At 40.6% G+C, this 22,910-nt stretch overlaps 1 protein-coding gene across 3 annotated transcripts in view; it reads left to right on the top strand.

Moving 5' to 3' along the window:
* RGS14 (regulator of G protein signaling 14) overlaps window positions 1-22,910 on the top strand; it is an 854,621-nt gene that overhangs the window by 383,644 nt on the left and 448,067 nt on the right. Inside the window, exon 1 of one of the 3 annotated variants that reach the window (XM_044069442.1) lies at window positions 18,948-19,129. The exons of the other annotated variants lie outside the window; for them this stretch is intronic. Within the exon in view, the coding sequence (XP_043925377.1) occupies window positions 19,078-19,129 (52 nt within the window). The 5' untranslated portion in view covers window positions 18,948-19,077. Of the gene's footprint in view, window positions 1-18,947; window positions 19,130-22,910 lie in introns of those variants that run through there. 3 annotated transcript variants of the gene reach the window in all.

Raw genomic sequence — 22,910 nt, 5'->3', positions numbered from 1 at the left:
GTTATGGCTAGGCTTGTAGAGGCCCTAGGGCCGATAGCCCAGTACCAACCTATGAACCTATAAACAGGATATATTGCTGTACTGCTAAATTAATAACTGATAAAGTTCTTCCACAAGAACACAGGGTAGTGAGGGAAAGGAAGTGGAGAAATCAAATACCATCATGGACCTATCGAACAGAGAAAACTATAAAGCAATTTAAGACAAGAAGTGTCATTCTTAGAAGACTATAGATGAGGGACTAGATCAACAAAAACACTAAGAAAGATAGATTAAAGCAAAACACAGTATTAGAACAGACCAGGATCTATCATGCACTATCACAAATAACAAACTAAAAATTTCAGCACAAGTGGAAAAACTTAGAAGATACACACGTAAATATAAAGGAAAAGTACAAAATAAGCAACTTATTGATGATCCAAAAAAGTTTTATAGAGAATTGTGAAATAAGGTAAAATGAATTGTAAGACTGCCAAAAAAGAGGAAGTAGATACATTTTGGAAATGTATCTTTGAAGATCCCGTGGAACTTAACAAATATGCTAAAGTGATAGAAGAAGTAAAAGAAAGAATAAAAAATTAAAGGTGCAGAATATGAGATGGGATGAAGTAACAGCCAGAGAGGTTAAGATAAAATTAAAAAAACGCTATAACTGCAAAACCCCAGCCCAGATGCAATACCTAACTTTTGGCTAAAAGTATTAACATCTTTGCAAGAGGATTTAGCCATGAGTAAGAACTTTTTATATGTGCACCCCAGACAAGACACCAACCTGGCTATCAACAGGAAAAACAATGCTCCTACTTAAGAGTGAACCTGCAAACTACCCTAAAAATTATAGACCAATAACTTGTCTTCCAACGATATATAAACTATACACAGAAATTGATGCCGACAGAGTTTATAGTCATTTAGAAGATAACTCAATTATGGCAGTAGAACAAAAGGACAATAAAAAAAAAATCATATGGAACAAAGTATCACTTATTGTTAAATAAAGTCATACTGGAGAACTGTAAAAAGGGGAAGAATTTAAGTATGGCATGGATTGACTATAAAATAACATTTGATAGTGTCCCACATTCATGGATAAAAGAGTGCTTAAAAATGAATAAGATACACCCTACACTGATCAGCTTAATTGTAAAGTGGTCTGCCCACTGTTTCATGGTCACGGTAATGTATATAAACCAATTTGCTCTTCCTGACCTAACCTACAATTCTGGAGTGATTGATTGGCCCCAAAATGTGTTGGATAGATTAAATAGGAAAACAAGAAGGATGCTTCATGCTCACCAAATGATTTATAAAAAACAGTGCATATCAAGATTATATATTTCCCTTTCTGAAGGAGGGATGGGCATCCTTGAAACTGATTAAACATACAGATCTGCAATCGTGGGACTCCACACATATCTGCTGACCTCAAAAGACCCAAACGTAGTGAAAGTTTTGAAACATAAGGAGAATAAATATAAGATGACTTCTCTGCTTAAACTAGCAGAAGCTTATTGGCGTCAAGCAGGAATGGAAATCAAAACAGAAGTAGATAAAAATCAGGCAGCAACTGAAAGTGCCAAAAAATAAAACAAAGAATTTAAGTTGAAGGATCAGATGAGAAGGCAAGAAATGTGGAAAAAGCATAAATATAGTTGCAAGTATAGAAAACTTCTGGAAGAACCTCATGTTGATCAGGAATGAACCCAGGAATGGTTAAGCAGAGTAGAATTTACACCAAGAGATAAAAGGTTAATATTGGTGGCCCAAAATAGTGGGCTGCATACACGTTGGTTTATAAAGTCCATTGAACATGTGGGAGAAACAGACAAATGTAGGTTTTGTAAAACCAAATTGGAAACAGTCGCACACCTTGTTGCTGGTTGCGACATACTAATGTCAGAAGGACTGAATACTCAAATGCATAATAATGTGGCAAGACTGTTGCACTGGGGATTGTGCAAACATTATGGTATTGAAGTGGCTGAAAAACACTGGAAACATGAGCCACAAAGCATCATAGAAAATGAAGAAGTCTACATCACTTGGGATCATGCATTACCAAGAGTCCAAAAGATAGATGCTAGAAAACCTGATATAGTGGTCCAAGAGAAGAAGACAACAGTAGTATTGATCAATGAAATCACCTGACCCAGTGACTGCAGTGTCTTACGTACAGAGAGACACAAAGTCATAAAATATCAGGATCTGCAGGCAGAAATGAGAGCAGTGTAGAAGAAAGATACCCAGACAGTTCAAATCGTAGTAGGAGCAACGGTCTTATAAAAAATATTAATTTAAAATTGTTTTTTTCTCTAAAAGCTGCATTTTACCTGATTCTGGCCTAGCACTCAAGTGTGGGGTCATTTATTGCACTGTTGTGAATATTTTGCTGCTTGTGTATCTCTGCTACCTTTAAACTACAACAAAAAAGAAAAAAAAAAAAATCATGCTTTTTTCCCACTTTCTGAAAGTTAAGAAAGTTCAGTTACAGATTTGCTGTTCTGAACTGTTTGGAAGTTTCTAGAAGGCCAGTGAATGCTTGGGCTAAAGGGAAGACTCTGTGTTCACCAGTGGCAGTGGTTAACACTGAACAGCCTGCCTGTCCCTGTAGGCGTGGTTACTGCCTAGAAGCTGTAGTTTTATTGGCCATTTTGGGTCAATTCTAAACTTCTTGATCCCTCTCTCTTAAAACCTGGCTGCCTCGTGGTTTCATAGGTTCATAGGTTCATAGATTAGTACTAAGCCAACTGCCCTTGAAAGCCATTTTAAGCATAGCCAATTATCCCTTGTGAGACTCAAACCCTACACCATGTGTTTGTAAGGCAAACACCTTAACCATTAGGCCACCCTCCCAACCCCTTTTCTGGCGTCTTTCCAGGCTTGCTAGTTGTTGCTAAAGCACCTACCAAGGGGAAAAATGCTGAGAGAAGACAAGGAGCCACTTTTGTGATTTTAAGTATTTTCTTCTGATTTTCTGTTGTTTTACTGCTCTGCCGCCTACTTTTTGGCATTTTCCGGCTTGCTAAAGTTTATATCTGTAACAGTAACAGTACTTGGAACAAATCTAGGGTCTGTTTACTGCATTTCCTGTGTTGCACTTAATTTAAAATTGTTTTTTTCTCTAAAAACTGCATTTTACCTGATTTTGGCCTAGCACTCAAGTGTGGGGTCATTTATTGCACTATTGTGAATATTTTGCTGCTTGTGTATCTCTGCTACCTTTAAACTACATCAAAAAAGAAAAAAAAAAAATCTTGCTTTTTTCCCACTTTCAGAAAGTTAAGAAAGTTCAGTTACAGATTTGCTGTTCTGAACTGTTTGGAAGTTTCTAGAAGGCCAGTGCTTGCTTGGGCTAAACGGAAGTCTCTGTGCTCACCAGTGGCAGTGGTTAACACTGAACAGCCTGCCTGTCCCTGGAGGAGTGGTTACTGCCTAGAAGCTGTAGTTTTATTGGGCATTTTGGGTCAATTCTAAACTCCTTGATACCTCTCTCTTAAAACCCTACGACTCTCTTTTTGTGTGGTTTTGCGCACTGAGCAGCGTCTGGTAGCGCCACCCATGGCTGGCCTTAGGCATAAGCCAACTCGGCGGTCGCCTAGGGTGCCGCTCTAGCAGGGGCGCTTTTTCAGTATTTATTTAATGTAGGTAGATCAGGATGGGGGCACTGGGTGGTGTGGTGGGGGGCGCTGTGGAGCCCTTTTGCCTAGGGCTCCTGGCGCTGCCTAAACAGGTTTAAACTATTCCAGGCTCCACAAAGTCTGCTCTTCACTTTTTCCCTTAGAACTGTTCAAACTCTCAAATTAATCACTCTATTCTCTTTCTAAATCCCTGCACTTGCTCAGCTCTTATAAGGAAACACTAACTAACTAAAGCACTACACCCTCCTTGACTTCTCATAAGTATTAGGCTCCCGATTGGTCCTTCCTGATCTAGTGAAAAATCAGTTCCCTTCCCTAATCTGATCAGTAAAAAAACAGTTCCCTATACTAATCTGGTATGTGCAAGGGTCAGTTTCAGGGTTACTCTCCAGTCCAGCTGGTGAATCTGGGAATTTTGAGGCAATGTTACAATTGCCTTATGTACACAGACAATCCTCTCCTCCTTCCAACAAACTCTAATACATGTGAGAGATGCAGTTACACAGCCAAACTGGAGGCAGAGCTCTCTCAACCCAAGACTGGCACAGTCAGTCAGGAGGAAAAGGTAACCACCCGCACCACAAATCCAGTCTCAGACCTATTGCATCTGCATACCCAACACATAAACACACAAAAACATTCTCGGAGGCTCTAAATAAAAATCTGCCTAAACAGCAAAGACCTCCTAAGCAGATATCCAAGCAACAGCCACCCCTCAACAATACCCATGAATCATATATCTCACAAAATCAGTGTGCCTCACAGTCACAGCCCTTAAGGCCAAACAACACACCAAATACACTTGTTATAGGGGACTCTGTTGTCCAGCACACTGACGTCCCGCTCACCAGACTGAACAAGGAGAAGATCACTGTAAGCTGCTTGTCGGGTGCCAGGATCCATCACATAACGCAAGCACTCAGGTCACTCCAAAGCAAGTACAAGCATGACTCCGTCATTGTCCATGCTGGTGTGAATTACCTGAGACGTACCTCACTGGACTACATGAAAAGAGACATAGAGGAGCTCTCTGATCATGTAGCTCAGGCTGGTATGACCCTGACCTTGAGTAGCATCTTGCCCTCACCAAGAATGATGCCACAGTATAAAGACAAAATGATCAGTTTCAAAAATTGGCTAAAGTATTGGTGACTTTTAAAGGGGATCCAGTGTTTGTCAGCCTGGGATGACATGCTCGACAAGCCACGTTGCTTCGCTAGGGACGGCTTGCACCTGTCACTCTTAGGCTTTCGTATACTGGCCAAGGCTCTTGCCACCCCCATAGTGCCTGTTTTAGGCAAGGCTCAAAGGACAAATCCACCTCCATAGACAACCCAAGGATAAAAAAACTAAAGGTAATGCTACTCAATGCCAGAAGTCTAAACCTCAAGATGGATGCACTTGAGGCTCTTCTCAGTATGGAGAAAATCGATGTCTGTGCAGTAACAGAAATCTGGTTCAAGGCTCCTGAGAGCACTCCAGCACATAACTCATACCATGCGTTTCGGCCCCAAAACTCAGACCGAAGCACAAAAGGAGAGGGAGTATCTATATTCATCAAAGATACTTTCACCTCCAGGTTAGTGTCACTGCACCAAGCATCGGAAACCATCCATGTGCAACTAACAGCGGGCAAAACTGCCTTTCAGTTTGTAGCCTGCTATAGAACACCCTCCCTATTACAGGAATCCCACTTGACATTCCTGAGAACACTGGAGAATATTAAGGTCTCTCCAAACACTATGTTATTGGGTGACTTCAACTACCCAAACATTGACTGGGAAAACTACTCAAGCCCAAACACCCTCGCCCAATGGTTCCTTGAATTTATAAACTCTAACGCGATGGAACAACTGGTCACCGCTCCCACAAGAGGAAACAACATATTGGACCTGGTAATCACCAACATGGGGATTCTATGTTCCACACCAGAGGTAAATCTCTCATTGGTAAGATCAGACCATAAACAAATTTCCCTGGACATCCATATCCTGTCCCCACCCCCAGCCAAGGAAATCACGGTAAAGAATTTCTCAAAAGCCAACTTTGCACTTCTCAAGACTGATGTGGAATCCTTCAAAGCCCCCAGGCCAGAGGATAATACAGCCCAATCTGCAGAATCCTTTACAAATGCATTCTATGAGCACCTGCAGGAATGCATGGATCGTGCTATCCCAAATAAAACCAAGACTCACTCCTCCAAAAACAGGAGACCTGTCTGGTGGACCCCAGCCATAAATAAGCTATACAACAGAAGGAGGAAGCAACTACATGACAGAGCAAAATCCCAAAAAGGGAAGGCATCTCTGATGAGTATTAGCAAGAAACTTTGATCCCTCATAAAATCATCAAAGGGCAGTTTCGAAAGAAAAATTGCCCTAGACACTAAAGATAATCACAAGGCCTTCTTTAGTTATGTCAGGAACATGGGCGGAAACTCCCAGATATGCTCTGAATTGTTGCATAACTGTACAAAATATACCGAACCTACAGACGTAGCCAACATCCTGGCTGACAGATTCAGCGCAAACATCTCCCCCCTTCCCCCCCAAAGGAGCAAATGCCTATCCCAACCGAATGTAACCTCCCTGACATCACAGATGCACAGGTGAAAGTTGCCCTCTCCAAAGCAAAAAACACAGCATCTATGGGACTGGACGGTGTCCCAGGCTGTGTCTTACACGAGCTCCAAGAAGAACTGAACCCTCACATTAAGTCACTGTTCAAACCTAGCCTTACTACAGGATATGTACCCAAAGAATGGCGTACAGCTACAGTGGTCCCACTCCACAAAGGTGGTGCCACAACGGACCCCGGGAACTTTCACGCCATAAGCCTGACTAGTCTGGTCTGTAAAGCTATGGAGCGTATTATCATGGAACTCATAAACAAAGACATTGGGAGCCTCCAGACACTGGACCCTACCCAATTTGGCTTTGTTAAGGGTAGATCTTTCCTCTTAAACCTAGTTGATTTCTTTGAAACAGTTACCAAAGACATAGATGAAGGCAAGGTAGTCCACACAGCCTACATGGACCTCGCAAAAGCCTTCGACACAATACTCCACTCGGGCATCATAAATAAGCTTACCAGCTTAAATATCAACCCCTATATCACAAGATGGATTGCAAACTGGCTCAGGGATAGAACCCACATGGTCAGAATCGCAGGGTCCGAATCCAAACCAGTTACAAGTGGCTTCTCACAGGGCTCAGTTCTGGGACCTCTCTTGTTCAGTATATACTTCTGTGAGGTTCAGGCTAACACAGGGGCATTATGGCTGACAAAGTTCGCAGATGACTGCAAACTGGGGGCCATAATCGAATCTCCAGCTGACACAAGCATCCTCCAAAAGGGTCTCACAGAGACGGATGCTTGGTGCCAGAGCCACGGCCTCAAGCTAAATGCTAAAAAGTGCATACTCATCCCCTCTGGGAAAAACAAGGTGCCCACAAATTACCACATAGGTAGTAATCCATTAAGTACAAAAGAAGTAATTAGAGATTTGGGGACCAACGTAGATAGTAATCTCTCCTTTGATAATCACGTTGCCAAAGTGGTTAGAAAGACCTTCTATATAGCCCACCTTATCACGAAAGGGTTCGCATCTAGATCAAGAGAGATCATTGTGCCCCTCTACTCGTCACTCATCAGGCCCATAATTGAATACAATGCCCCTTTTGGGATGTACCTTACCCGACACCTGCAGCAACTGGAGAGACCCCAAAAGTACCTCACCAAGAGGATCATGGGCTACAAACAGATGTCCTATGCTGCTTGACTAAAGAAACTCCAGCTCTACTCAGTTGCTTACCGCCTATTCAGAGGCGATCTATGCCTGACGTACAAAGCCATGTCAAACCCAGAATTAATGGACATGCTCCACCTCAAAAAATCCAAGTCCCTTAGAGCTATGTGCTCCAGGGACTTAAACCTCAGCACAAAAATAAATAGGACATGCTGGAGGGACAGATTGATTTCCCAGAGGCTCCCCTCACTCTGGAATAGAATCCCAATTCATGTTAGACATAGCCCCTCGCTGACCCTCTTCAAGCGAAATCCGGAACCGTGGATGGGAAATTGCAAATTCACCCCTGGGATCTCTTCTGTGTCCCTGCTAGACAGAGGCACAGTAAACTAATCTTAAAGGGTACCTTCTGTGACTTACTTTACAGAGGCACAGTAGGCTAATCTAATAGGGAGGCGGAAGCCAAATACACTCTGGCTAGGCTTATAAATGCTCTAGGGCAGATAGCCTAGTATCTACCTATGAACCTATGAACCTATGAACAATCATATTTAGATATGCTACCAGTACATGTAACTTCATACGAATTGCAGAAGGAGCCATTACTGGGCACATTGTGGGTGCTGTGAATACTAATTTCATGAACTTTAATTGTACTTTGACTTAGGAATGGAGTCCATTCCCATCATTGTATTAGAAACCCAAAATACTTGGAGAAATTAAAAAAAAAGAGAGAGAGTCTTTTGGAATTGGGCACAACTTCTCAAGGAACCATCCAGTTGAGTATGACTGATCAGACATTCAATCAGATGGAAACATTTGTTTGGTGGGAGAAAAACAGCCTTATATACACCAAGTCTATGGTAGTACAGACATGGAAAAAGGAGAAATCTTCCAAAACAAAAGCAACCACACCAGCAGTGACTTCATATAGGAAATAGTGACTGGAAAGCTTGATTTCACCAAGTTTGAGATGAGCCTTTCCAGACCATACAACACCCAGTTTTCAACAAGGAAGGTTTAGGAATTCAAAATGGAGTTGTTGCTATGACTTTATAGCTTGGAGAAACATTTATGGATGTTTTAAAGGTAACTATCTAGGTACAATTCCATAAAAATTTTGAATATAGTAAACTTTTTGTGCAGGCAGCATTCTTTACATATAACATTTTCCATGTAACCCCTAACAGTCAGTATTAGGGGGGTAGCCTTCTTTAAAATGCTCATTAATAAAGGAGTTAGACAACTAAATAGAAAATAACAAAATCTCAGAAGCTTATTTGTCCAGGTCCCCTTCAAGAAACACATTACACCAAATGAAATTTGACAACCTTTATTAAATTTCCATAAACATAAATGTTAATCAATATTCATTCATTTCAACCAAACATGATACAGGTGAAATAACATCCATGTAAAATTATCTTAGGACAGGACAGCGTAAGCCTGCTCATCCTGATCAGTAAGCAGAATCCATACCTCCACTCACTTACTTATGAAGCAGCGTAACCGCTCACTTTCATTACCCTGTAATGCATTATACCATCAATCCAATATGAAGCTTCACCTGCTTGCTTATATACTTATCAAGCAGCATAACCACTCACTTTCCTTACCATTTATGGCATTATACCATCAACCAAATGCGCAGCTTCCTCCGCTTACTTATGTACTCAAGCAGTGTAACCCTCACTTTCCTTTCCAAACTTATTGAATTGACCATCCAGCACCAGAGGGGGAACAGAAGAGGGCAAGCCTGCCCCTCTTTTCCACCCATCATCCTGACCACGCTGTTCCCCTTCTCTGCAGCACACTTCCAGCAAACTAAATACCATTAATGCATCCGGCCAAAAATCATTCGGTGTACCCCGTCCCCACTAACCAAGGTGGGTAGCGTTAACTCCTAAAACCCTATCACATAGCAAAATAAACAGTTACTGAAACAGCTGAAAACAAAAACACTGACCCTTCACCTATGCTAAGGTAACCTAGCATTGTACTGCACATGAGCTAAATAATCCTCACTTCATGACCAATGGCAGCTCTGCAATGACTTCAAGGGCATTATAAAAACCACTCAGAGTCAACTGCATGCCATCATGCCACAGTCCAACCCCATTTACCACCCAATCCAATAATAACCAAATGAGCTCTACTTAATGCCAGAGCAATAACAATTCTAATGACTCCCCCAACATTACCAACCAAAATAGTATCATTAAACTCCTGTTCTCTAAGAATCCCACCATCACACTATCTCTTATAAGCATTTTTTTTTTAAATCCAGGGCTTGTCCAGGCTTTGAACTCAGGACCTCTCACACCCAAAGCAAGAATCATACCTGTAGACCAACAAACCACCCCCATAAAATATCTCAACAGCCATCATGGCATTCTAGCAACTCAACAAAACAAGCCATACTATTTCATTATTAAGCCCAATTGCATCATACCAATGAGATCTTTTTAGCGCAGGTGCAATATCAATGCAGACATTAAACCAACCAACCTTTATAACATGAAATGGTTAAACAACCCTCATGGCATTGTTAGCAGCCCAACCACCATCAGCCCCGTAAGATCCATATTGACAACTGGAAACAAACCATAATCCCCCAACAACCCCAATTAACCTCCTACACCAGCTAACACAAACACCAAAAGTAAAATAATTACTCCATGTCCCCTCAATCATCCTCCCTCACACAAGCCACTGACTTAACCCCCCCAACTTATAAACCTTATCACATACATTGCCAAAGTGACAAACAGGCCACCAAAGCTCTATAACATAACTAGCCAAATTAGCCAACTACCTAAACTGCTGAAATTATAAGACTAATTCCACTCCAGTGCTAAAATAACCAACCATAACCTTGCCTAACCTGTATATATTAACTAAATTGACACTCACCTAAGAACCCATAGTAGCTTACAATAATTCCCAATCATTAACCCCCAAATGTACCACCCAAACACTGAACTCAAAGCCACGCAAAAGCAAATTCAAGAACAATTGCCCACTATCATGCCTAACTGAAGCCCTGTTTTACTGCCAATGGACATAATATCCATATGAAATTTCCTTTTCAAAACCAATTTTAATAGCAATTCAACCACACCAACCACCCAATGTAATGAAAAAATGTTTAATGCCATTATAGCATTTGCTGGTCAACAAAAACACCCTATGAATGACGTCAATACACCCATTACAAAGAAAAACACACCACGTGAACTGTAGCCCAGTAACCTTCATTACCTACATCAACCCTCGACACACAGACTATCCTGTCAATGGCCACTATCAGTTAATCCTCACCCTATTAAACCTACTCTGACCCTACATGCCAATGAAACCCCTAACCCGGATTAAGTTTGCGTACCATTATCACCTGTGTAACTCTACTACTCACAGCTAACACCACATTGACAGGCTGAACTGCCCAACCTTGATTCCAAAGTGGACAAATACCCAATCTTTCTCAACAACTCCTACCCAGGGCAACTGCAACACAAATGTAATCACTATGGCAATGCCCTACAATAAGCCATCCATATAAAGGGATCTCTAGGCCCCTGCAACACCAATTAAACCAACTATCAATGCCCTGCCATAAGCCTACCTTAAGAACATGCCTTGCTTAAGGCTTCCCACTTCTGCTTAATCACAAAGCCCCGGTTCCTGCAACATCCCCAACGTACCTGTATACCTACCACACCCCATAAAACTCAACCTGCCTCTAAAAGTCATACATACCTGGAAATTGACTCTACCCCACCTGTGGTACCCTGTACTCTTCCACATAAACATCTCCTACCCAGCTTCACCCTGCCCCCATACCTTCGCCTTACGTGCCCCCACTACCTCCTATCTGAACCAACACTGACATACCTTATGAGCACAAAGTAAGCAGCACAACAACACAGCAGAATATATCACCTTCAAAAACCACTTCCTGCAGTGCACCACTCTAACCAACAGGACATCGACACTGCAACAGCCTCCATCTCCATTCGAACCCACCTCCTTCAGGTCACCGACCGATGCCTCATCTGCAGTGCTCCACTTCTGTCAGTAACTGTTGTCTACTTCTTCTCCCCATGTTTAGTCTCCTCACACACCACTGCTTCCATCATCTGCAAATTCACTGTGCATCACTACAGCTAGTACATGGCACACCACCATCTACAAAGAAAAGGACAAAATTAAACCCTCTAATATGTAAAGAGAAGGCTCCACCTTATACCCACCTATTCCAAATTACAGCCGCAGCATTACAAGACCCCATCTGCAAGGAAGAAAAGACACTTAGATAATCCAAAATACATAACACACATTCCAAGACATTTTCAAGGACCACCTATCCTGCCAACCTGGGAAGGAATCCACCACCGCCACTCACATCTATGACAAAGCAGCCATAACTGAAGCTATGCTTCCAACGACCTTACCAAATACCCAAGATAAATTTAACTACCCATCAAGTATGTTAAATCTAAACCCTAGACATGAAGGGACCTATCAATATCCACAACCAGGGTAACCTTGTAATTCCAGACCACCTTAATTAGCACCCTGTATAAGCCAAGCTAACTTATATTGTAAAACCGTCAGCCTAGCTCTTAACCTTTCATCTCCAAATGAGGCACACTAACCAACACAATATGGAACAAATGAACATATTTAGTAAGCTGAGTAACAGCTTACTAAATACAATCAGGTAGTATTTTAAATATTCCTCTTACAAACTGAAAAGATTGATAGAACCGGTTGTGGCAGCATGGATATTCAGAATGGTACACACACGCACACATCCAGAAATTATATTCTTTTCATAACCCAACACACATTCATGGACACATAAATTCACACAGCCTCACTCCTGCCGCTGCAGACATGCACATACATGTCCACACAATCTCACATTATTGCCCACACTCCTGAAATGTTAACTGTATGACCCAGCACATTCTTAACTCCTGCCTAATGCTGACATCTTCCTCTAATTCCAATTAGCCGCATGCTTGTCTTCTGTCCCATTTCACTCTTTCAGTCTGCAAGATCCTAAGGCCCTCCTAACTTCTTCTCTGTTGCTATACCATACGCTTATGCTACTGCTCAGACTGTAATGCCTCTATTCTGAACTCTCCCACTATCTTTCTTCATCACCAACTTTCTGGCTATTATTTTCTTAACTGAAATTAACATTTTATTTTTCATGTACTATAACAGTCAATGTCTTAGACTGCACTACCTACATACTACTTTTGGACACTATCTACTAGAGGTTATGTATACGGTGAGAGTGACTATTACTGTACATACTACTTTTGGACACTATCTACTAGAGGTTATGTATACGGTGAGAGTGACTATTACTGTATATACTACTTTTGGACACTATCTACTAGAGGTTATGTATACGGTGAGAGTGACTATTACTGTACATACTACTTTTGGACACTATCTACTAGAGGTTATGTATACGGTGAGAGTGACTATTACTGTACATACTACTTTTGGACACTATCTACTAGAGGTTATGTATACGGTGAGAGTGACTATTACTGTACATACTACTTTTGGACACTATCTACTAGAGGTTATGTATACGGTGAGAGTGACTATTACTGTACATACTACTTTTGGACACTATCTACTAGAGGTTATGTATACGGTGAGAGTGACTATTACTGTATATAATGTTTAACTTTATAGAATTGTCTAGATGTGTGGTATATATTGTAATATCTTGTAGCATAGTTTATGTTCTTTCCACTTTCTGCGGTGGTGGTGCTGCGGTAGCGGTGTCGCTTCACAGTTAGACGTTGCACATTCGATTTTCAGTTAGAGCGTCTTCTGTGTGTCGACATGCATGAATGAGCATTCCTTCGTTGAAGGTTGTGCGTTAGGCCCGGCAAGCCAGCATGTAAAAATCTACTGCCAATCATTAGCAGATCGGAGTTCCGCTGTGGCGATCCCTAACCGGGAAAAGCCGAAAGACAGTTTATTCCTAATGTCATTTGTATTGTACTGGATTATAAAGTATTTGTATTGTACTGAATTTTACTATATTTTTATGGTACTGTATGTGGAGCTTCTTTCCCAAGGTCTCTGCTGCAAATGGGTTCTGTAGACCCAGTCAGACCACCCCAGTAAAAAAAATGTCAAATAAATAATTTAATAAATAAAACAAATGATATGTGATGAACTGGCAGTACTGACTCATCCCATCTTCACCATAAAAGTTACACCATATACCTGCATTGGGAGTGCATCAGAACAACTTTGTCAATTCTTATGCATTTCTTGCATTAACCGTAAGTGGATGGGGTTCACTACCCCCCAGTCTGTCTCCCGCCTGAAATATCTGAGTTGCAAAACCCTTCAATCACCCATCTATATTCAGCAAAACCTGCACATCTGGGACATCGGCAGTATTCACCAGCCACCAATGCTGACCTCTATGCTCTTGACCATCTATCAGCACAGCAGTCCCTTTCCTTGCCTCACTACATAGTGACCTGGCTGTAGATAGAGATTTTCCACAAATCTGGGTAATGATTTACACTCAGCCAAGGAGCCCCATGTTTTATCAGTCTCCTGGGACCGAAGCTCACTGTGACAAGTCACAACTCCACCTTTTTACAATATTTTACACTACCCTCGAGTATCATAGATTCGTCTATTGCAAGAGAGAGAGAGAGAGAGAGAGAGAGAGGGAAATAAAAGCAAAAGCATGTCTGTCTCCCGAAACAAAAAAAGGCACAACAGCAAGTTCGCCAACCATCATACAAGGTCAAGTGACACCACACAAAGTTCATGCAGATACTTCCACATTGGCAAATCCTCCAGTTCTGTGCGAACCTGACAGAGTAAAACTTTGTACAATAAACTCTACAAAAGCTGACAGAATAATATTTATTTATTCTTATTTTTGGAGGGAGGGTTCCATTTCAACTGTCACTGCGGCAGTCAGTACTCAACCCCCCCCCCCAAGCAAGCGTTACGCTTTGCACCTTGTGAACGTGCAGAAAGCCTCCGGTTTCTTACCCCCGCCACTTCATTGGATTTCACTTTAATTATATGAGGAATTGGTCAAAATATGAGTAAAACCTGGCCCATCTGTTGAAATCTGTACAGTGGAGAGATTTGACTGACCCACCATCCAATAAACTTTTATTTTTGGTAAAAAAAAAAAAAAATGAAGTTCTCTCCTTTGTACTGGCCATGTGTACACTTTGTTCTGCAAAATCTCACTTTTATACAAAAGGTGTCCCACTTTGCACATTTGAAAATGCGATAACCCTAGTACAACAAAGAACAGCAAAATAGCTTTCACCTTGTTATCTTTTCAACGAAAGTGGATTTTTACTATACAAAAGGAAACCATTATTTTCTTGAACCACACGATCTACTAAACAAAAACGATTTCCCATATACAATGTCCCTGCCACCACGCATGCATGGCAACAACCATCAACCACTCGCTCAGAGCCTGTGAAATGAAGCCCAGCTTCACTGAGAAAACACTTCTTAAATTGGGCATGGTCGGTTAACTGTAAAGCAAAAGCACCACCACTAACGAGCTGAGGGAAATATAATTACATCACTCAGAGATGAAATCATGGCTCGCTACCACCAACAGTTGCAGCAAGAAGAAAGTCATCAACACTCACTGAAGTCAGCCAACCAACCATTAAAAGCTATATTGATAACCGCAGACCTACATAAAGTTGCATAACCGCAGCCTTACATAATGTTGCCGGCATGTAAGTTAAATCACGGCTCCCAAAGATCAAAGTGAGAGGGGAGCCAGTGGAACATCATTACTAATTGCAGGAGCAAACTACTTAACTACACCAGGAGGAAAACTGTCATATGAAAGATACCTTACGCACCTTGCAGCTTTCTTAACAACCTAAAATATAATGCCTCCTGGTCCCCACACACCAGACGACTATCCAACCAGCCGACTACCTACCATCACCTGCCGCATTTCCGCTTCTACACCTTTGGCAAATCCAACCTGCACAGAGCCCAAAATCCTTCTTTACCTTAAAAATATATATATATATATATATATATATATATATATATATATATATATATATATATAGGTATTACTCAATCCTACCCATGTACTATCAGTAATCCCAAGGCCTACCTGTCCACCACAGTACTCACAGGTAATCCTGGACATAAAGCTTGCTATATAGCAAGTTCATGCCAAAATGTGACTCCTATTCCAGTTACACTTGCATCCTCTAAGCCCCTCCCTACCCCTACCTCACTTCCTCCCAAACCTCACCGATTCCTATTTAACCCTATCCTCACCCTATCCTCCCAAATCCTGCTACTCTAACTAAACCCTCCCACCTTGAAGATGTCCCTGGACAAAATGGTTTGTTTCAAACCTCATTTAAACCCAGAAATACATGATTAAAATGATATAGAAACAAGGTGGACACTGGTTCTTCCTCATCGCTGCTTCTTTTTCAGACTGTTTGCCATTCCCATTCTGATTTGGCTTGTTTGCACCACTCGCTTGTACTCCTACTCTGTTTGTCTTTCTGCATTCCTTAACTTCATCAATGTTTTCTTTACTTTCTAAGCTTCCTACTCATCTTCTCACGGTTTGTTAATTTGTTTCTGTTTTCTTGGTATTAAAGCACATTCTCTATGTCCAGTGCCATCTGTTTCAGTGCTACAAGGCTGAATTTGTTCTGTTGTTGTACTTTGTATCCAAAATTAATTTCAGAAGTGAAACTAGTTGAATAAGATATACTTTTAATTTGCGTAAAAAACTATGCATTATTGTACATTTCATAAGCAAAAGGTGAAGACAGAGATGCTGTACTTCAAACCACTTACAACCCGCTTTCAATCTCTAAAGGAAAACAACATTTGTTTCCATTTGCTTGTAAGATACATATGCTGACAAAACAAACATACTGCAGTTTTCTTTCAAAAGTCAGTCTAGGGACAAAGTACTGTGGTACACGGGGGATTTTTTTTTTTACTAAATTAAGTACAGTGTTTTTGATGTGGTTGGTTCACAGGGATGGATAACTCCCTTAACTGCAGTAAATAAACCTTCTGACAGGCCAGCATGGGTGTGGCACTGTTAGCTGTAAAAAGCCATGACACAGCTGCAGTCCTAACTTGGCTGAGGTGTCTTGACAGAAAAATACTTCAGGGAATCAAATATCCTGTTAACAATCAACATTAGCACTCCAAACCACATTAAAAAAAACACCCTGAAGTATTGATTCAGTGCCTGTGTTTTGCAAGAAGTAAAAATCCATACTGAACTGTATTGTCTGAAAAGTGCTTTCTGTCTAATCATACGCCATGCATAAGAATATCTCCCTTTAAAAGATGTATGGAAACGTTACGGAATCACTACAGCTGCCCACCCAAGGGACAATCATTGTTTACACAGACATAAAGCATTTTTTGGACGTCTGTAAAAAGACTGTAGACTACTTACTGCTTGAAACGAGCTTTACCAAAATGCAGACCTGATTAGACTTGGTATGCTGGATCATCCTTGTACACTGCTGACATCTTTATTTCTTACTTACCAGGTTGTTTTAAGGACTATATTAAAGACTCTTACACTGCAGTGGTGGTGCTGCGGTAGTGTTGTCGCCTCACAGTAAGATGCTATCCTGTTTGATTCTCAGCTAGAGCGTCTTCTCTGTGGAGACATGCGTGAATGGGTGTACCTTCATTGAAGGTTGTGTGTCAGGGCTGGCAACATGGCACATAAAAATCTACTGCCAATCATTATCGGACCGGAGTTCCACTGTGGCGACCCCTAACCGGGAAAAGCCGAAAGACACAATAACAACCACAATATAGGTAAAACTGGCTATAGCTTTACTATTCAGAAGAGGCCTTCACAGGGGTCTCAACAGATTTGCATAGCATAAAGAAATTAGTTAACAAACTATCTTGCCAATTAAAGTTAATTATTGTAAACAAAAAAAAAAATGCTTCCTGGCTTTTGAGTCTCAGAGAAAGTAGGATAAGTGCAAGAAAACTGCAGCAGAGCAGTGTTTCCTTGATTTTACAAAGTCAAATAGCACAAACCCAGTAACCCACTAAGGAGTTATTCAGCTCTGGGAGCTCTACAGCATGAAGCACCTACATACCTGGGTTATGTTCAGTGAGTCTGCATTGATACTAACCTGAGTATAGGACAGTTGCATGTACAGTCAAGTCCAAACAAAATATGCAATTAGTTACTCAGGGGACAGTGTGATCTCTGTATTTTACCACCCTTAAGATGTCAGATGACACATTACTGAAATATGTGACAAGAAGGTGTGTTTAAAAATTCAATTAATCATAAGCATTCTAAAATCTCACTGCATTTTGCGGCAGAAAAACAGGTTCTTGGCACAGAAAGTACAGTAACTGTAAAAACAAGCAGCGTTGCAAAACCATACATGCCAAAGCTTCTCAAGTGTTTTAATACCTTAGATATCTGACAGAATATGTCTTTAGTAATCTTTGAGCTGTAATTTGTTTATAAAAATCAAGAAAAGATTGCTAACATACTGGTAAGGCTGTAGAACATGAGGAAGGTGCGCCCACCTGCACCAACTCCTAAATGGAATAGATGGTATGCTTGGAAAAGAATGTAGCACATATAAATTGCATGAGTCACAGGTCACATCGTAACACTATTCACATGTGGGCATGTTCCTTTTATTAAGTGTGATTTCTTCATCTTACCTGAGAGGAATCATGTTTATTGGCATGATACCATCAACTACAGCTGGAGCTTGTATTTCATAGCTGCATGTTTCCATAAAGATTATATCTTTTTTCCTTAACTTTTAATTGAGTTTCATGTTATATTGGTCAGTTCTTGCTCTGTGCGATTAAATGCTTGTCAAATAAAATCTAAATTTTGTATGCTCATTGAAGACGAGAGTTGACTTTCTCCTCACACTTGTCCCACTACAAGTTAAACCAGGACATGGCCAAGTGAAGAGTATTGTTTTAATAATCATAAAGTCACCCTTGTTCATTTTATGTGTGCTCATGCTCCCGGGGATGTGCCACACATAGTCATACATTGTGCATTGTTGTGTGAAAGCAAAATGTTGTACATTTTTGCAGAAATTAAGAGGGGAGCAAAATGCTGTATCTTCTTTAGTTATGTGGTGTGTGTGTGTGTCTGTGTGTGAGCGAGTGTTTATGTGCTTGTGTGTGTGAAATATACAAATTCCAAAATTATCAACAAATATTTCCTAACCAATGAGCACAACTGTCATCCCAAGCCAAGGATTGTGGAACTGTGTGCTGACCTAAAAATGGAGTAGTTTGAACCAGCAGAAGATGGAGCCATCCGCACAGGAAAGCATTTAGGCCCTATCCAAACAGTGCAGTTTGAAATCCTAAAATAGCTGATATTGTTTGATGTTTCCTCAGAAAAACTATCACTACAGTATAAATAGCCTTAAATAAGGGTTAGGCTTTATTTTTTTTCAAAGTTACAGTAAGTTGGAAGGTTTAACAAATTCTTAAACAAATGGAATAGAAAAATAATTTACCTGCAAGTCTGGAAATCTAGGTGTGGTCCTGTCTCAGTTTCAACGAGTTCTAAAAGCATGTCTAGGCAAACCAGTGAGCATGAGCAGAGAAGGAAGTTAGGACCCTGCATTACGGATGTTTTGTCTCTGCAAAATTCTGTTGAACTCCTTCGGAATGCCACAGTACAGTAAGTCATGAAACATTTTATTATGCTTTTTACTTTGCCATGTCGTAATTCAGGCTGAATCTTAATTATATAGAAAAGGGGATGCTAAAAAAATACTTTCAGGAAATCTGAGTCAAATATATGCCAAAAAGGAAACTGGTTTTAAAGAGATAGCTCACGTAATAGTCATGTGTTGCAAGTTTTTCTGCAGTTCTAGATAAAAGTGCAGCTTTCACAGAGAAAAAGTAGGTTGCAAACAAGTAAAAGAGATATGTTGTATGTCTTGTATGAATAACATTACTGCAATAATATATACTGCATTATCATAGCAGCAAGAGATTAAGTTAAGTTTTCACTTGGTGCATTATTTTTGAGGGACAAAACTTACCCAGAGAGTACAACAGTGTTGGCTTTTATTGATGTGATATGCTCTGTCAATAGTGTCTGGAGTTTCAAAATGTATCACTATGTCTAATTTTTCTGCTGTGACTATTTTACACTGAGTGATACTATAGTGCTGTGCTTTAGTTTCATTTTTGCATAATGTGACTATTCATTGCTTATAAAGGTATACATCCTAATGTGCAATGCTAAGTCAGATCCGAGTTAAGGTTGTATTAGACACCCAATGAGAAAGTTTCAAAGAAACACCCTTGGGTTAGGCAACCATTAAGTTTCATGTATGGTTCAAGCCCAGTACAGCAGCGTGGTGTCAGCTTCTGTGAAGGTGACAAAGCATCCACATGTGAAGGGAACTTCCATCAGTGTGATGTCTTGTAGTATTCTAGCAATTGTCAGATGCCAATAGAGAAGAAAAGCACAGAAAGCTGCATTGTAATGCTGCTGTAAAGTCAGACACTCCTTTCAGTTTTAATGTGGAATATCTTCATTATTACACTGTAGAGTTATATTTTTCCATTGTACTTTTCTTTCACTATTTCTGTTCACCTTCAGTGCCTCACTGTGACCATGCCCATCTGTTTCCCGTCAATGGTATGAGTGCAGGTCAGGGCCCTTTCATCATTCAAGCAGTATCAAGGTATCTTTCATTTTCTTCACTAAATGTACACTTCCAGATTCAAGGTCATGCTTTCCCTTCCCTTGTTAGTGTGCTCATTCGACTACATGCTCCATGAAGGTAGCCGTACAGGCACAGTTTTGCAAATCAAAACACGTCTCCAGCCCAAACACTATATGTCTACACTGCTGTATACAAGTGCCAGAATTGCACTGGGCTAGGCATTCTTGCTCAAGGCTAGGTGAGCCAGCATTAGCTGCTAACTCCCTCCCTCCCTCATGAAATCCTTCAACCATCTGGATTTCTAAGAGAGGCTGGCTTGTCTTGCACACAGGGTTTTATCTACCTCTACCATGGAAATGAAAATGTGTGTAGAGATATGACAGGAGAAGTGATATTACCACATTTAATAAACATCTCTAGCACTAAAGTATTAACTTCAGTTAAAGTCATAGTTAAAGCTTGGGTAAGGAGCAGCTCCAGTAATTTAATACAGCATCCTTTGCTGAGACAAAGAGTTAAGTTCATAGTTGTATACTAGGCTAGCAACCACTAGGGTCTTTCTAAGCTTAACTGTGCAACCCAAATGTGTCCCCAAATTTATATATTTTGGATGTTTAAATAGGGATGTAATTGTCATGATTTACTGACTGCCTCTGTCCATCAAGTTTCTTGTAAATAAATCAGCCAAAACTGTAATGAAATATTAATAGCCAAGGTACTGATTACAGCTTCAATGAGGGGATGCTTCATTACTTTAGCTTTGTGTTAATATTTGATTATGCCAGCATTTTTTTGTGGTACAGTGATTAGCTCTTTCTTATATGCCCATTTCATACCTATAGGGGATAAAACACTGGACAGTGTATATGATCCCTTCCTATAGAGGTTTGAATGATTTGACTTAGGCCTATGTTGCTACTTCTGTCTTATTGCAGCCATGTTAGATTTCCAGTTATTTTAAGTCCACCATTCCATGTGCTCCCAAGAGACAGTAAGAAGGCGATCTCCTTTAACATTCATGCTTGTAGTATTCCCAAAATATCAGTAGGGTTTTTTGTGTCATGGGTTAGCCTGGGAGAAATGAGGCACACAGGTGATTAGTCACAAAATCCCTTTACCCTGTATGGTTTTCTGGTAACTTGATCACTGTCACATCTAGAATCATTAGTGATGCAAGACATACTAACTTCATTCCTGCAGTCATTTCTTAATTTTGGGTCAGGTGAAAAGGATACCTTGATTACCACAGCTCAGAGATGGTTTTAACCACTCAAATTTGCAACTTGTATTTTTTGCTGCAGATTAGCATATCAGTTATATGCACTAAGATGTTTATTAAGAAATCACAACCATCCATACACAACAGTGTCAACTTTTGCACAAAGATATACTTTCATTACAGCAACCCATGGCATTGACAGACTAAGGATTACTCCACCCTCTTTAGTGAAAAATTATCCCCCTCCCAACAGCGACAGTCCACAAATCATGCATCCTGGTGTAGCACCAAATTATCATCCACCTGTCAACATTCTACCTAAGGTATCCCTCTGCAGCAAAGGAATATCTTAGCATGCACAGTAGTAACTGAAGCATACCTGTGCAGAGACTGAATCATCACAGCAACACTGTACTGCAGTACCTAACATATTATTCTAATATTAAAGAATGAATACCCCTGCACCTAACAGTGATCATCCATTTGGTAAAAGAACCAAACCTTTGTGGAGACTGAAATATTACTGCACTCAGCAGTCACACACGCAGGACAGTCCCAGAGAATTATCTGTGTGTGACACACTCATACCTGGAGACGACAGTGCACTACACTAAATGACAGTGATTTTAGTATTTCTCCACAGTGGACAAACAGACAACTACCTAAGAGAGCCAATGCAGTGAAGGAACTGGCATAACCGTCTCTAGTGATAAGACAATCACTTCACTAAAAGGTGACTCCAGTGCGGTAACTTAGTGACTGAATATTCATCCATGACACAACATTGTGTTATAGTAAATGAAGACTCTATCGTGTGAACAAATGATTTTCACATCTAAATATGACCCTGCATGGTACTGAGGTATCCAATTGCAGTGACGAAAAGAGATCAATACAATAAAAAGAGATATGCAGATGTGCACACGTGTGTGTATGTGTCTGTGTGTGTGCATGTATTCTATACATTTAGAATCCCAAAAAACAAACAAAAAAATTCAGCTGAAAGATTCACCACAGAATGTCAAAACGGAGAACACTGAATGCATTAACTACTGAATTTGTAGAAATTCAAAAAAGTCAGCAGCTTGTACAAGGTTGTGGTACAGGAGGAGTGGGTTTTTACCCTTTTTCTACTGTGGTGTGATCTCAGAGTGGGTGTATATAAGTAACTTGGGATGTAGGGGTGTCCAGGGGACTTGAATCCCTGCTCAGCACTTGTTTTTTAAGTCATTTGGGATTTTACGATCATAGCCTAGTAACCTGCTATGATCCTATTGACCCAAGCTAAGCCACTTCATCCCAATGTAATACCATAAATAGTCTAGTCAATTCCAACGACTATATTTAATAATGACTGACTATGTCCTGGAGGGCTGTGGGAGCTATTCCTGGTAGGAATTTATGGTGCTCCATCCACTCATCCAGGTTACTTTTGTGCAGTGTCATAGAGGTGCTCTGCTTCACATGAATTGGGAGCCTATTCCAAAGATGTGGCAGTCGCTGGGAGACAAAATCTGTCCGTCCAGCCCTTCCTATTCAGTTTGCTGTGACTTAGTGTTTTG

The sequence above is a fragment of the Protopterus annectens genome, chromosome 4.part0 (genome assembly GCF_019279795.1).
Source record: "Protopterus annectens isolate FY-2018-M chromosome 4.part0, PAN1.0, whole genome shotgun sequence".
Lineage (NCBI taxonomy): Eukaryota > Metazoa > Chordata > Ceratodontiformes > Protopteridae > Protopterus > Protopterus annectens.
Note: the sequence above shows the minus strand (reverse complement) of the source record. Positions and strands in the feature narration are given on the sequence as shown.